Source organism: Humulus lupulus, chromosome 7, assembly GCF_963169125.1.
Source record: "Humulus lupulus chromosome 7, drHumLupu1.1, whole genome shotgun sequence".
NCBI classification, from domain to species: domain Eukaryota; kingdom Viridiplantae; phylum Streptophyta; class Magnoliopsida; order Rosales; family Cannabaceae; genus Humulus; species Humulus lupulus.
In genome coordinates, this window is record NC_084799.1 from 17,620,835 (window position 1) to 17,637,080 (window position 16,246).

The following is a 16,246-nucleotide window of genomic DNA, read 5'->3' on the forward strand; positions in this document are numbered from 1 at the left end:
CACCTTCATCACTCTTAGCATCAAATTTACCAAGATTTTCTCTATCTCTCAAAATGTAACAAACACATCCAAAAACATGAAAGTAAGCCACACTTGGTTTCTTATCTCTCCAAATTTCATAAGATGTTTTAGATGTACCTGGATGGAGAAAAACACGATTTATGATATAGCAAGCAGTGTTAATTTCTTCTGCCCATAACTGTTTGGTCAATTTTTTGCTATTTAGCATTACTCTAGCCATTTCTTGAAGAGTGCGATTTTTCCTTTCTACAACTCCATTCTGTTGAGGTGTTTTGGGAGTTGAAAACTCATGTGAAATACCTGTAGACTTACAAAAATCATCATAGACAGTATTCTCAAACTCTTTACCATGATCACTTCTTATACGAACAATTTTTCCAATGTTGCAATTTTTTTCAACTTTTAATTTTAAGCAAAGAGTTTTAAATGCATCAAAAGTATCAGATTTTTCTTTCAAGAAATCCACCCAAGTATATCTAGAAAAATCATCCACACAAATAAAAATATACATTTTCCCATTTAAACTCTCAATTTGAATTGGACCCATAAGGTCCATGTGAAACAATTTTCTAATACTTTCGAAGTGTTTACATCAGAAACACTTTTATGTGTAATTTTTAATTGCTCACCAAGTTGACAACTCTTGCACTTACCATCATATTCTTTACCTAGCTTAGGTAAACCACGAACAATCCCTGCATGTGACAATTTTTTCAAAGTTTTGAAATTTATGTGACCAAATTTAGCATGCCACACATTAGTGTTATTACTCACAACAGATTGACACATAATAGAAGGCAGAATAGTGTAGCAATTGTCACTAGATCTAAAACCTTCAAGAACATTCCCACCATTCTTGTTTAAAACAAAACAATTCACTTTATTAAAGTTAACAGTATAACCTTGATCACAAATTTGACTTATGCTAAGCAAGTTAGCTTTAAGTCCTTTCACAAGTAACACTTTTTTTTATTCTAGGCAGCCCTTCAAAGTTAAGAGTACTCATTCCAAGAACATTACCTTCAATTCCATTCCCAAAAGTAACAGATCCACAATGTATAGGTTTTATGTCTGTAAGAACAGACCTGTCACCTGTCATATGTCTTGAACAAGCACTGTCAAAATACCAAAAATATGAAGAAGCAGATCTATCATATTCATTAGTAAAACCAGCAAAACAATTATTCTTTTTTATCCATATTTTCTTTGATTGAACATTTTCCTTTTTTACTCTTTTGAAATGATCAAAATAATTGAATTTCTCAAAATATTCATTTTTGGCAAAATTCATAAGAGTAAAACACTTAGGACGAATATGGCCCTTCCTACCACAAAAATGACAGATTGGAATGAATTTTTTGAACTTTCCATTGAATTTACTTGCTGACTGTGTCCATTTTGTTGGAACTATCCGAGTACTGGATGCAACAGATTTATGTGAAGATGACACAGGAACATCAGACAATAGCATCCCAGCCGAGATAAAGACAGTTTTCTTTGTTTTTTGAGAACTTGAAGCACCAAGTTCTACATGACTTCTTTGACCTGCATTCTGTATTTTCTCAAAAACAGTAGAATCGGGGTAAAGCATTCTAACATTTTTCTCAAGAGTATCCAAATCTTTAGACAACTTATTAATTTCAACATTTTTTGAAATTATTTCTTTTTCAAAATTTTCATTTAAGTCAATAAGTTGTTTAATTTCAAAGAATAAATCTTTATTTTTGCTTACCAATGACCGATTCTCAGAACACACTTTCACCCATGAACCATACATCTTTTTGTAAGATACACTCAAATACTCATCATTCAATTCAAATTCATCACTATCAGATTTTTCTTCATCTTTTGAAACATTATTCAAGCAAATAATTTTCTCATTTTCAGATTTAGAAACAGGTAAAATAGAAGTGAAAGTGACATTACCTTCCTCATCGTCACTACTTTCAGAGTCATTATCACTCCAAGTCGCAATCATACCTTTTTTGTTCTTTTTCAAGGTGTTTGCACATTCAGACTAGATGTGGCTAAATCCCTCACATTCCCTGCACTGAATACCTTTTTTATTAGTTTGAAAATGTTTAAGAGAAGAAGGATTACCTTTTGACGACTTGCCATTGAACTTCTTATTTCCTATCTTATTCATATATTTTCGAAAATTCTTTGTAAGCATTGTCATTTCATTATCACCACCTTCATCATCTGACACTTCTTTTTCAGTACTTTTGAAAGCTATGGTTTTCTCTTTCTCTTTGGAAGTACTTGGCTTGTCTTTTTGACGAATCTTTTGATTTAACTCAAAGGTACAAAGTGACCCCATCAATTCTTCTACTTTCATAGTACTGAAGTTTTTTGCCTCTTCCATAGCAGTGAGCTTAACATTGAACCTGTCAGGAAGAACTCAAACGATTTTTCTAACAAGAACAGAATCATCAAGTTTTTCACCAAGTGCAAAATAATCATTAGAAATATCAGATAATCTCTCATAAAATTCAGATAGTGTTTCAGAATTAGACATCCTAAGGTCATTAAACCTAGTTTGTAACATAATAAATCTAGACCTTTTGACATCTACAGTTCCTTCAAACTGAGTTTAAAGAATTGTCCAAGCATCTTTAGTGGAGACACATGTGGAAACAAGTTTTATAAAACTTTCTCCAACACCATTGAAAATGGCGTGAAGAGTTTTATTATTATAACTGGATAATTTTTCTTATTCTGTATCCCAAATAAGTTCAGATTTTACAATTGTGCTTCCATCTTAACCTTTTTCAGTAGGAGGTGACCATCCAGACAAATTTTCTCTCCATGCTTTCTCATCTTGAGCTTTTATGAAAGCTCTCATCCTAACTTTCCAATATGGATAGTTTTAGTCATTAAGCAATGGAGGTCGAGACACCGAACTACCTTCTGCAAAGAAAGACATTTCACACAAAACAAATCAAACAGAAAATAACCACAAGATCTCACTAAGAGTTTAGTGAACTGCTCTGATACCAATTGATATCCCGTTTTTTATGATTACCAACTTAATTATTCAAATTAAATAATTAATTGCTGAACTGTTACAGAAATGTTTAAACGGACACATAGTCTGTTTGAACAGAAACCAGATATGTTTAAACAGTTTTATCACTAGAAGATGAAAACGAACATAAAGTAAAGAACACACGAAATTATATGTGGTATCAACAATCTTTGAAGATTGCTACTAGTCCACGGGGCCACGCCCAGAGAATGAAATTTATTAGAAAAATATCTAAACGATTACAAAACCAAATTGACTTATACAAATAAAGACTCCCTCTTGAATTTGTCGTAACTTTTGTAATCTAAACTTCTAATCAAATTTCTGAAGTGCTAAGATCTTAAATTCCCTTCAAATCATAACACTTGCACTTTTTCCCCCGAAAAGTGACTCACGAGCAAGACTTCTCCCGAAGCTTGATGAACAATATCTGAGTGTGTTCTACCTGCACAATTAGCACAAAGAAAATAATACAAAAGTACACTGTAATAAACCACTAAGAACTTGATGGACTCAAGTTCTTCACATAATAAAAAGGTATCTTTAAAACTTGAAAATATTTGGAAAATAATACACCAAGAGAGATGATCAAAAAACCAACGACCTAAGGATGATTATATACCCTTTAGAATCCCTTTAGGTCGTGGAAAACAAATCAGAAACCAATCAGCCAATAAATGGAAAATCTTCCCAAATAGGAAAGTCAGAATCTGTTCAAACAGAATGGCAATCCGTTCAAACAGATTTATTGAACCTGGACAGTTTTTAAACCCAGTTTCCTTAAATAAATAAGGAAACAATATATACATTATCTCTGCAAGCTGTACATGGTTTCTAGACAAACAAATCAGATCAAGAAATTAAAATAAATACCAATAATTTCCACATATAAAAAATTCAAGAAAATATATTCTTTTATAGGAAATTATATATTTATTTTATTAACATATATAGAATAATCTGATTAGAAAATATGTCACACCAAACCATTTCGAAAAATACCACACAATATATTTCGAAATACATCTTTAATTAATTTTGTCAATTTTATCAAATATGCCAATAAAAGATTTTACAAAACATTTGTTTTAATGAAAATTAACCGTTTATGACCAAAATCTTTTAACCCTAACCTATTAGTTGACTTTAGGAACACATTTATGTTCAAACGACTTGATTAGCAAGTATTGCACTATTTTAAAATATACAGTGTAACGGTCTTGGTTATCCAGAGCGTTACAGTTGTTTTCAATTGGAGATGGTGTATTTCTATTAGCAGCAGCAGTGGCAGTACGTTTTCCCCTTCTTTGGACTGGAGGGACCTCGTGATTCTCGTTGGCGGTGCTGGGGGCATTGTCGTTCATGCGTGCAGACCTTTGGAGTGACATCTTCGACAAAATTCTAACAGTTAGAACTTACCCTAATAGTTTCTAAGGAAAAAACTTAGTCTAAGCAAACATAACTCAGACCTATCAGTTATGATTTCTTATGAAAAATTATGCAAGTCATCTTTATAAATTAGGGTGTGTTTTTATACTTAGACTATTAGGCCATCTTTATTATTTTCTAAGTTTGTTTCTAATGACCCTATATGACTTGATTCTCAAGCTCGAAACTTGTCGTTGTTCCAAAGTGAACCATATTGAGGGAGGGCTGGGAAAAGTAAAATTGTTCCCACTACTATGACCCTCTAAACTCTCAATACAGAACCCGGTCCATTGATTTGTACCCACCCTCACTGAACTCAGTCATTATTTATTAAGTTTATTCTAAATTAATTATGATTTCAAAAATAAATTCAAAACAAAAATTCAAACATGCCATTCAAAAATAACAACTTTATTCAATTGGAAAAGATTTTCACTTATTACAATAATAATTCAAAATAAAGAAACAATACTAATAATAATTAGGGTAAAATTTCTAAAAATAAGGATCTTCTACATCTGGCCCTTCATCTAGCATATCATATGTTATTTCCTCATAATCATCAATATTGTAAACCTCAAAACTACCATGGGGAATAATCATTAGGATATTATTCTTTTGTTCATTGGTAAATTGAATCTCAAACCTATAGGCGAACCTAAGTACAAGAAAATAATATCTCATGGCTACCGGTAAGTCATCTTCATTATCTACAATTTCCCATAATTCTTCTAATTTTGAAACCATAGAAGGAAAATCTTTTAAAAGCCTAATTACTAGGATATATTGTTCCATGGCTCTCATCATAATTTGCCTAGTGATTTGAAGGTGAACTATCTCCTTGTGAAATTTGACCAATCTTTGAGTGATTCTTTCTAGCACTCCTATTGTATCACCTAGCTCTCTAATCCTTTTCAATGCCTTAATGGCTCGGATATCTTGATAATTCATAGCTCCATTCATTTTGACTAAAAACATAATGACTAAAACGTTAGATTTAACATAAACATAATATTTATAACATAAACAATTACATTGCTGGTTAGATCCGGAGCTTTTGTGTGTGTATCAATGAGAAATTCATGCATATGAACTGTGGCTCTGGTAGCAACTGTAAAGACCCGACTAACTAAAAGGACTCGGACCTTTAAAAATTACTAAGACATACCACTATCTTTTGGATATATATACATAAAATAATATACTTTATTATAAAAATCCAAAATACGGGATCCCATTGTTATTACATAAAATCATAAACAAAAACAAAAACCTTTAATTAATTGTTCAAATACTAAATGTGGAAATCATAAATACATAAATAAAAGAATCAAATATCAACGTCATTCTCGATCGATTCCATCAGTCCATTTCTTCAGTCCTCTCCCAATACACATGCCAAAGCCACCTAGAATCTGTCCCGCCTTCCATGTTCATTTACCTGGACCATCTAAATAAAAAGGAATGAGCCTAATGCCCAATAAGGAAAAACTACTAAAGCATAACATAAAACATAAGACATAAAAACATAAAGCATGAAACATAAGACTACATATCAATGGCCATTAACTCATTACCGTAGTTTGTGATAGAAACCATCTAGGTTCTCTTGCTATTATTTAGATGTAGGTTTAAACACAACTATAGTCTATGATAATGATAAAAATCTCGGGATTTGCTTATTTTCTATCTAAGCAACCATATTTCCCAAGCGACTACAAACATAAAAACAACATACATACATACATCAAGCACATAGCATATAAACATAGCACATAAAATCTAACTTATTTTCCTTACCAAAACCGGGGTATTGGAGACAAGTGAGGGATTGGAAACTCCTAAAACCAAATAGTAAAACCATAAGTTTCCTAAAGAAAAGAAGATAAAAAGAAGATCTAAACCATCAAGAATAGAACTTACCGAAAACCTTAACTTTCAAATAAATCAAACACCTAACCAAAAGCCATTATAACAAGTTAGGATTTGAAGTAAAAAAAAAGAATAAGAGGAACTGTGATGAACTAAACTTGAGGATTGCGAGTACCTTAGACAACTTAGAACTTCGATCTACACCTCAATCCCAAAATCACACTCTAGCTTACTTCCCAACTGTTTAGAAAAGCTTATATTTGAAAGCTTTTAACCCCAAAACCCTAATGTTTCTCTCCAGAACAAAATTAGCAGCTTTGAGGCTCTGAGAAGTGTTTGAAAGATGATGCAAATGACTGAGTGAATGGTCCTATTTATAGAGTTCAAGGAGTGAAACTAACTCCCATTAAAATGAATAAATAAATGAATAAAAATTGAATTTTCTGCTCAACAAATGCCCAAAACTCGGTCAAAATCGTTCAAGAGCAAGTCCAAGTTGTTGAGGGCTATATCTAGCTCGGATTCCACGGAGTTTCAAAAATGGCTGAGGGAGCTGATATATCGACCCCTATAAGCGATATATCGCCTGCCCCATATTCCCGAGCCTCTGTGGTTTCGTTCGTGCGAAGTCGACGTGTTTTTCGTATCAATCATAGGCGATATATCAACCTCTATAGCTGCGATATATCAGCTTACGCTGATATATCAAGCACATTTTTGCACACTTTTAGCACACTTGAAGTTGTTTAAACTACTTTGACTAAGTAATACGAGATACTAATATCTGAGGGAAGGTTCTAGACTTCCTAGGTTTATCCTTGATTAATTTATTCATCTAAAATCCTTAAATCCTTAATAACATACATGTGACAAATGTCACATTCTTAATTATTCTATCTAAACCTTAGGTTATAATAAACAATATTTCTAGGACGAGCTTCAATAATCAAACTTTATGATAAAATTATTATTTCTAAACTATATGTTAAACTTATATAATCCATAACTATCTCTATGAGTTTCCAAATAAATCCCGACTTGAACTAATAACCACGAAAACTAAAATACTACAGCACAAGCTACTACTATCTAACTAAGTAAAATTATGAGACGCTACAATTTCTCACTACGCCGCTTGACATGGAGAAACGTGTGGCTACACCCTGACAGTGTCAGAGACATGTTCCCCATAAAGCTGATAAACAACTATCTTTAATGGGCCTCGTGCAATCCGCCTGAGTCGTAGTTTCTATTTAGTGCATCCCTTTTTGTATTAATTTAGCATTAATATCCCAATAAGGGGGAAATTTGTATTAATAATGCATGATTGATATTAATGACCTTAGCCTCTATAAATAAGGCTAGGGTATCTCCTTGTAAATAGTCTTGATTTTAGAGATAGAAACTCTGTAACTCAGTGCAATATATACGCTACTTGAGAACCACTATTGAAACTTGCTCAAACAAGCTTAAAGCTCACTTATAGTCTGAACCATGTAAAATTCTTGTGTTCTTTTCTATTATTTTCTTTAAACTCCCAGATTAGATTGATGGCGAAAAAGGCCGCCAGCAACCACCATTTTAGAATAAAGTGGTGGGAGGCCAACACCACAAAGCCAAAGTATCATTGACAAAAAGATAATTTGGCAATTCATTGTATGATTCCCTTAAACCCAGAATATGATAAAGTTACTTACTTAATAATAAATGTTGAAGCTTGGGATCAAGCTTATCACCACCGCCATTTGAACTACTATGGTGTTGACCAGCAATAACAAAATATATGATGCAATGTAAGGAAGAAAAACGACAACAATGAGCACATGAAAGTTGGGTACGACGATCGTTTCTCCACCCTGTTTAGATACATGGTCCGCTTCTTCCAGATCTATGGAACAACATTAACCTAGAATTTTCCCTAGCCCAACACACATAGCCCAATCTCTCCTCACACAAGTTCTACCACATTGACACTAGTCATCGGCAATGAATAATAATGAGTTTAGGTTAGTCATTAATTGATTTTCTACTTTAGAAATATTGTATTTAGTTTTTTTAAGCTATTTTCTCAAAGTTTTAATACAATAATTTGTGCATAGAGAATAAATGATACTGATCCGTTCGATTTATAAAGGAATTGGTTCGAATTCTTCTCCCATGAGAAGTTACGAAATATTTGTTTGAAATACAAATATATAAATTTTAAATAAATATCTCCAACTAATCAAGGAATTGATTTACATTGAAAAAGAAATTTATCCCATAAAAATAGGAAAGTTATAAGATATTTGTTTGAAATACAAATATATAATTTTTTTTTTATAAATATCTTCAACTAATCAAACCCTTAAAACATGGAATTAGCTTACAATTAAAAAGATAACTAATCAAACCCTTAAACACATGCAATTGGTTTACAATTATAAAGATATTTATCCCAATTTTTCGAATGTTATTATGTGTATTCGAGCTAATCGAAATAATAGATTCATTTCAAGTAATAACTATTTATTAAAGAGTAATGATATGTGCACTCAAAATATGCACCAAAATATTACACACATTGACGTGTCATTGCTTTTTAAAATATCCCACTTTTAATAAATATGATTAGCTATGCTAAACTGTCACATCAATTTATGTAATGTTTGAGAGTATATTTTGAGTGCACATATCATTACTCTTTATCAAATATCGAATAGTGACTATTTCTTGTGATCTATTTACCCGTCATGGCCCACATGCTGAGATTCTAAACTTCTTTGAGTCTACATGAGTGGTATATCGTGTGCTAACTTGCCTGAGATAGTTTCATGTGAAAGTATTTTTAGAATTTATTATTTGACATATCTTAATTCCGAACTGAGTTACTCTTCTTAAAAATAGGGTATAACAAGTATAAGTGCAATAAGTGTAAAAATATTTGTCAAAACAATAAAATAAAAAACAGGTGTAAAAATATTTGTCCTTAAATATAAGATGATTTTTTTCTTTTTTATATTTTTCTTTCCTTCTTATTCTAATTCAAACAAATTGCCACAAAAAGTAAATAAATAAAAAAAATCAAACAAGCTATAGTCAAATAATAGTTTATTCACGGAACGTGGCACTGGCACATGTCAAATTTAGTCACACTCCCCCTCCCACTCACACCCCCACTCTCTCTCTCTCTCTATATATATATATATTCACATTATTCACACTTAATTGGAAGCGCAGTGTTTCTAGGTAGGGTTTAGAGACAGATTTTGCTTCCCATGGCAATACAGTTCTCTTAGAGGATTATGTTTTTTGGATTTATTTTCGGTCATCCGTGTTTGTTTTCCTCTTCTTAATAATGGAAAACATAATCTCAGGCTTGAAAATTTCGGAGTGGAAGCAGGACAGTCTCTGCAAGGCCTACGATGAGATTCAGTCTCGAGCTTCTTCCATCGTCATGTTCGGTCTCCAGTGGAAGGACGTTGACACCCAACTCGCGTCGGCCCGGAAATTGGTAGAAACCGAACTGGAACAACTCATGAAGCGGGAAAAGGATGTGATTTCAAGAGAGAAGGAATTGGAAGCCAAAGGGTTTCAGTTGAACTCAAGCATTGCGTTGAAAGAAACCCAATTGGCTGAAATTCAAAGATTGATTGAAGAAGGTTCGAAAGAGATTGAATTGAATAAGCAACAGGGCGACTCGCTCAAGTTATTGATTGAAAAGAATCGCGAAGAGCTTGATGTTAAACAGAGGCAATGTGCTGCGATTCAGACGTCTATTGCGAAGAAAGAGAGGGAGTTTGATCAGGTACAGAGGCGTATTAAAGAAGGAGAGAAGAAATTTGATTCTGCAAGCAATTGTATCGAAGGGGAAAAGAAGAAATTGGAGGCCGTAGGGTTTCTTGCGTCGAAAGAAACCCAATTGGCTGGAATTGAACAATTGATTGAAGAACAATCTAAAGTGATTGAATCGCATTTGCAACATGTCGATTCGCTCAAGTCTTTGATTGAAGAGAATCGCGACGAGCTTGATGTTAAGGAGAAGCAATATGCTGCGATTCAGATATCCATTGCGGACAAAGAGATGGAGCTTGATCATTTACAGGGTTGTATTGAAGATGGAGAGGAGACGTTTGCTAGTATAAGTAACCGTATCAAAAAAGGAGAGGAGCAATTGGGGGGTTTAGAGAAAAAGATAAAAGAAAAATCTGAAGAAGTTGAGTCTAAACAGAAGGAAATCGATTTGATTCGAAAGAGTTTGAGGGGTTACAGAGAAGATATTGAGTTGAAAGATAGGAAATATAATGGCATTAGAAGATCTATCGAGGAACATAAGAAGGAAATTGCGACAAGAGAAGAGCAACTTAAAACTTGTTTAAGTTCCATTGATGATTGTGATAAAATGATCAAAGTGAAGGAGGAGAAGCTCAATTCTATTCAAAACTCGATAGTAGAATGCTCAACCGAACTCGAGTTGAAAGAGAAAAGGCTTGGTTTGCTTACAAACGATGTTGAGTTGAAAGAGAAGAATATTGCTCGGCTGAAAAGAATACTCGACGAGAGTGCTGAAAAGTACGTGATGAAAGAGAGAGATTTTAAAGCTTTTTTAGAGAAGCTTGAGTTGAGAGAAAGGTTTTGCAAATCGAAATTTGAGGAAGTTAGTGTATTTGAAAATAAGGTAAATGCTTGCCTCAAAGAAGTTGAATTGAAAGAGAAGAAACTAGGGTCGATCCAGAAATTTGTAGATGAGTATTTCCAAGAGTTGAGGAAGAAAGAGATGGAACTCGAGAAAAGAGTCGTTGAGTTCGAATTAAGGGAAAAAGAATACGATTCGTCTAAAAAATTAACTGAACTTAGAGCACAAGAAAATAACAATATCTTTTCCTCCCAAGTTAAGACTGAGCCATCTGAAAACACCCACATCAACAATGCAATTGCTCCTTTAACTGCAAATGATCAATTCTCCATCCCAAAGGCAGGAGAAGACTTGCAGCTGCTTTTGAATCGACATTTGAAACGGCATGATGTGCTTTGCAATGAGATTTCTACTGCTCTTCAAGCTTCATTAAATCCTGCAAAGTTGGTGTTGGATGCATTGAATGGATTTTACCCTTCGAACTCGAGTAGGGAAGGTACAGAGACGTTCGATGTCCGTATTGTTAGGAGAAGCTGCATTCTTTTGTTGGAACAGTTCATGGAAGCTTCACCACAGATTGACTCTCGAGTGGGAGAAGAAGCACTGAAATTGGCAAGAGATTGGAAGGCTAAGATGGCAGTGGCAAATGAGAATTTTTTGGAAGTGTTGGGATTTTTGCAGCTTTTAGCTAGCTATAGATTGGCGTTTGCCTTTGATCCAAATGAGATTCGCTTTCTTTTCAATATTGTTGGTAAGCACAGACAGGCATCTGAATTAAGTCAATTCCTTTGCCCCCCTGATAACGCACCTGGTAAGTTCTTTCGAGTTAACATCTTGTTTATGTCCTATATAAAAAATCATAGTGCTTTTTATACATATTTCACATTTTATCAAGAAAAAAGACTTTTTCTTATGAGTAAAATTTTCTTATGTTAAAGTAGAATTCTATGCCATCCTATGAGGAGGATTTTAGAGATATGTTATTGAAGCTAAATAGTTATATCTGCCAGTAGCACATTTGAACGTTTTAGAGAGTTTCTAATGTATATTAGTTGTGGATAATTGATTTCACTCCATTGAAATCCTTTAACAACTTCATTACTAATATACTCATTCCTTTGGCATGTCTACAGTTATTGCCCTTCTTATTTTGTGCTGCCTTTCATTCAGTTTATATATTACTTGGCTAGTGTCATTGTTGGTGTTACTGTGTAGATTGTGAACATCAATTGTCAACTGATTGGTTAATTGCTAACATGTCCACACATTTTTAATTACTTGAAACATATCATTTGATAAATTTTTCAATTGTGTATTCTCATGATTTTATTATTATTCCAAATGCTTAATGAGAAGCTTCCATCTTTCCACAGTTAAATTCGAGCGGGCAGAAGTTTCGTTAGCCAACAATGTGACTTCAAATCTTCAGTTAATGGAGCAAGAAAATTCTTTGGCCAAAGTTGTAACTTCAAATCTTCAGTTAATCAAGCAAGCAGAAACTTCCTCGTCCAATCTTGTGACTTCAAATCTTCAATTAAGTTCTTTGCAAAATAATATTCTCACACTTCTTCAAACGTCACCTGATCCAGCTAAAATTGTCTTTGACTTTATACAAGGGTCTATTTCTGAACATTGGAATCGAGGAGAAGTAGGGTTTGAGGCAAGTGTAATGAGGAATTACATTCTCGTATTTGATCAGCTTTTCAAAATCTTTCCAAAAATCCAACCTCCTGTGCACAAAGACTCAATAAGATTATCATTAGAATGGCAAGCGAAAATGAGAATGACCAACACTGAATATTCTCTGGAGGTTTTGTGTTTTCTACAGTTCCTGACCACATACGAATTAATTTCTTCCTTTAATGAAACTGAAATTCTGAAGTTTTTGGAGACAATTTCTCAGCATCAACAAGCTCTTGAAATATGCAGTACTATTGGTTTTGCAAAGAAGATTCCTGGTATAGTTTCTAAAATTTTGCTCTCAATTGTCAGCTTTGCTTGTGAATTTTGCTTAAAATTACAATAGTTGCATTGCAGTAAGCACTTTTCTTGTTTTAGGAATTATCGTCGGCTACCAAACATTAATCGATATCTAGTAGATTTATTTAGCTAGCCTTATCTATGTATAATGTCATTAGGAAGTGAAAATGAATGCAACTATTATATGATGGATTTGTTGGTGCTTGCTTCTTTTTATTTTACATGGGAAATTTGAATATTGATGCATTAAATAGGGTACCATAACAAAAATACCCTTCCCACTATATACATGTCCATTTGATCCTAGTATTTTCCTTAGTTCCAAAATACCCTTATCATTTGTTTCCCACTTTCTCTCTCTACTCTCACGGACTCTCTATTCTCTCCCTCACTCTCTCAGTCTCGAAACCAAAATCCCTAAATGTCTCACCCTCCTTTTGCATTCACTATCAAATTTGTAGGCATTGTCTTCCACGACCGCACATCAGTCGCAAGTAATCTCGACCGGAGTAGGCGGGTAGGCGAGAAAACCCAAGAGATCGACGAAACAACCCCGAAATAGAAAAATATGAGGGATTTACTAGTTTATTTTGCAATAAATTGTCTGGGCCTGATTTATTTGTTAATTTTTTGATCATAAGATGGATCGGGCTGGGGAATGAAGAATTCTGAGTTTTTTTTCGAGATTTTTATTCACCTCGATAGGCCTCGATAGTATATGTTAGGTTCTGGGTTTGATTGTGCCTCAATAGACCTCAATAGAATTAGGCATACTTGATTTTTGTATTTGCCTTGATAGGTCTTGATAGACTTGGATATATTCTGATTTTGCTAGACCTCGATAGGCCTCGATAGAATTAGGTATTTTATGATTTTGCATGGGCTATTGAGGTGCCTCGATAGACCTTGGTAGACCTCGATAGAATTAGGTATTTTATGATTTTGCATGGGCTATCGAGGTCTATTGAGGCAATGCAAAATCATAATATATCTAACTCTATCGAGGCCGATGCAAAAATCAGAATATGCCTAATTCTATTGAGGCCACCCAGAACCAAAATATACTATCGAGGTGAATAAAAATCTCGAAAAAAAACTCAGATTTCTTCATTCCCTAGCCTCGATCTATCCTATGCACAAAAAATTAACAAATAAACCAGACTCGTACAATTTATTGCAGAATAAACAAGTACAACCCTCACATTTTTCTATTTCGAGGTTGTTTCGTCGATCTCTTAGTTTTTCCCGCCTACTCCGGTCGAGATTTCTTGTCACTGATGTGCGGTCGTGGTCGTGGAAGACAATGTCCACAAATTTGACAGTGAATGTGAAAGGAGAGTGATAGATTTTGGTTTCGAGAGAGAGAAAGTGGGAAACAAATGACAAGGGTATTTTTAGAACTAAAGAAAATACTAGGATCAAATGGACATGTATACAGTGGGTTGGGTATTTTTGTTGTGGTACCCTATTTAATGCATCAATAGTCAAATTTCCCTTTTACATTTAAGTTTTATTTTCTGAGTTCTGACTACTACTTGGATTGCCTTGGAACCTCAACTTAATATGCTTTAGTAAAACCTGCAACTTTGTTTTGTTTTTCACAGCATTTATTCGTAAATATATTGAAAGGAGGAAGGCCACTGATGCCGTTCGACTCATTTGTGCATTCAAGCTAACTGATAAGTTCCCACCGGTCCCATTGCTGACTAAATACGTGGAGAATCTTAAGAACTCTACCCAAAAATTTTGTAAGGCAAAGAGACCTATTGAAGAAAAGGTACTAAATTTTCTTAATTTGTTCTCAAGACTTGTGCTTCTTAGTCCGTGATTTTGATTTCCACCGTCAATATTCCCAACTCATTTATATTTATGCATATATATATTTGTTATTGAGACCTATGCTTGATGCTTACAGGAGAAAACTACAAATGAAGAGATTGCTGCTCTAAGAACCGTAATTCAATGCATTACCGATTACAATCTCGAGTCCAAATTCCCTTCAGCCAACATTTTGAAACGCATTAATCTTCTAGATCGGATAAAGAAGGATAGGAGACGCTCAGCCACACTGGGCAAGCCTCAGCAGCGACAGAAGCCATCTTCCCACCACCCCAAGACTGAACAAAAGAATGAGAAGCCATTGGACCATTCCAAGGCTGAACAACAGCAGAAGCCTTCAGACCGTTCCAAGGCTGAACAAAAACAGCAGAAGCCGTTGGACCTTTCCAAGGCTGAACAACAGCAGCAGAAGCCATCAGACTGCCCAAAGGCTGAGCAGCAGCATCAGAAGTCATTGGACTTCCCTAAGGCTGACCAGCAACAACAGAAGCCATATGTTTGCTCCAAGGACGAACAACAGTCGCAGAAGCCCTCAGTCTACCCCAAAGTCGAACAGCAACAGCAACCACCAGTCCACCCTAATACTGAACGACAACATGAACAGACATGGAAGAAACGAAGAAACGACAACCATCATAATCCACCACAAGATAAACACAAATTCCCTCGAACATCTGCATCTACTGTTAGATCCCATGTTGGCCCTCCCCTTTACTACCATGGCACTCCACCGCCACCGGTGCTCTTTCCACCACCTGATTTGCATGGATCAAATGCTTTTGGCTTTGCTGGAGACCCTAGGCAGTTTGGATGGTCCTCCTAGTGTAGACATTAACAACTTTTATAAATAGTTCTAGGCTAATTTTGAATTTTCAGTGGGATTTACACTTAGTTTAAAGGTGCTATCTTAAAAAGATCTCGGGTACATAGCATGTTCATAGTATACGAGTATGGTTAATTAATTAATTAATAGAACCTCTTAAAAGATGCATTATATATTTAGCTTGACTTTTATGTAGCTCACTTTGTTGTATTGTCAAAGGGTTCTGATTATACATCCACCAAAACCTTCTGTCAATTGCAACCATTTATCTGCAGAGTAGTTGGAATTTTGAATGTCGTCACGTAGTAACTTGAGAAGGCTTATAATATATATTTATTAAAAACAAATGATTGAGAGCATCTTTAAGGTTCTTCAAAATTCAAATTAGTTTTTAGTTATAATAAATAAAGGAATATAAATATTAGACCACTCACTGATTATTGATTACTCCCACTAGTTTTTTTTTTGTCAGGACTCTCACTTGTTAAATGTAGACAGCTTCTAAAATCTTTTTAATTGATTTTATCTTTTGGTGTAAATTATTTAATAATAAATAAATATGCAAATTTATATAAAGAAAAGTTAAAATAATCTAAGTTATCTAAAATAAGAAGCATGAATAAAGTTGACAAAAATAAAT

At 34.1% G+C, this 16,246-nt stretch overlaps 1 protein-coding gene across 1 annotated transcript; it reads left to right on the plus strand.

The window, feature by feature from the left end:
- The first annotated feature begins 9,566 nt into the window (after positions 1-9,566).
- Positions 9,567-15,900, plus strand: LOC133790829 (FRIGIDA-like protein 5). Its single transcript, XM_062228621.1, has 4 exons — positions 9,567-11,775; positions 12,338-12,922; positions 14,549-14,721; positions 14,860-15,900. Exons 1-4 carry the CDS (start codon positions 9,687-9,689, stop codon positions 15,604-15,606), a joined length of 3,594 nt encoding a protein of 1,197 aa, XP_062084605.1. The 5' UTR covers positions 9,567-9,686; the 3' UTR covers positions 15,607-15,900.
- Positions 15,901-16,246: the final 346 nt, after the last annotated feature.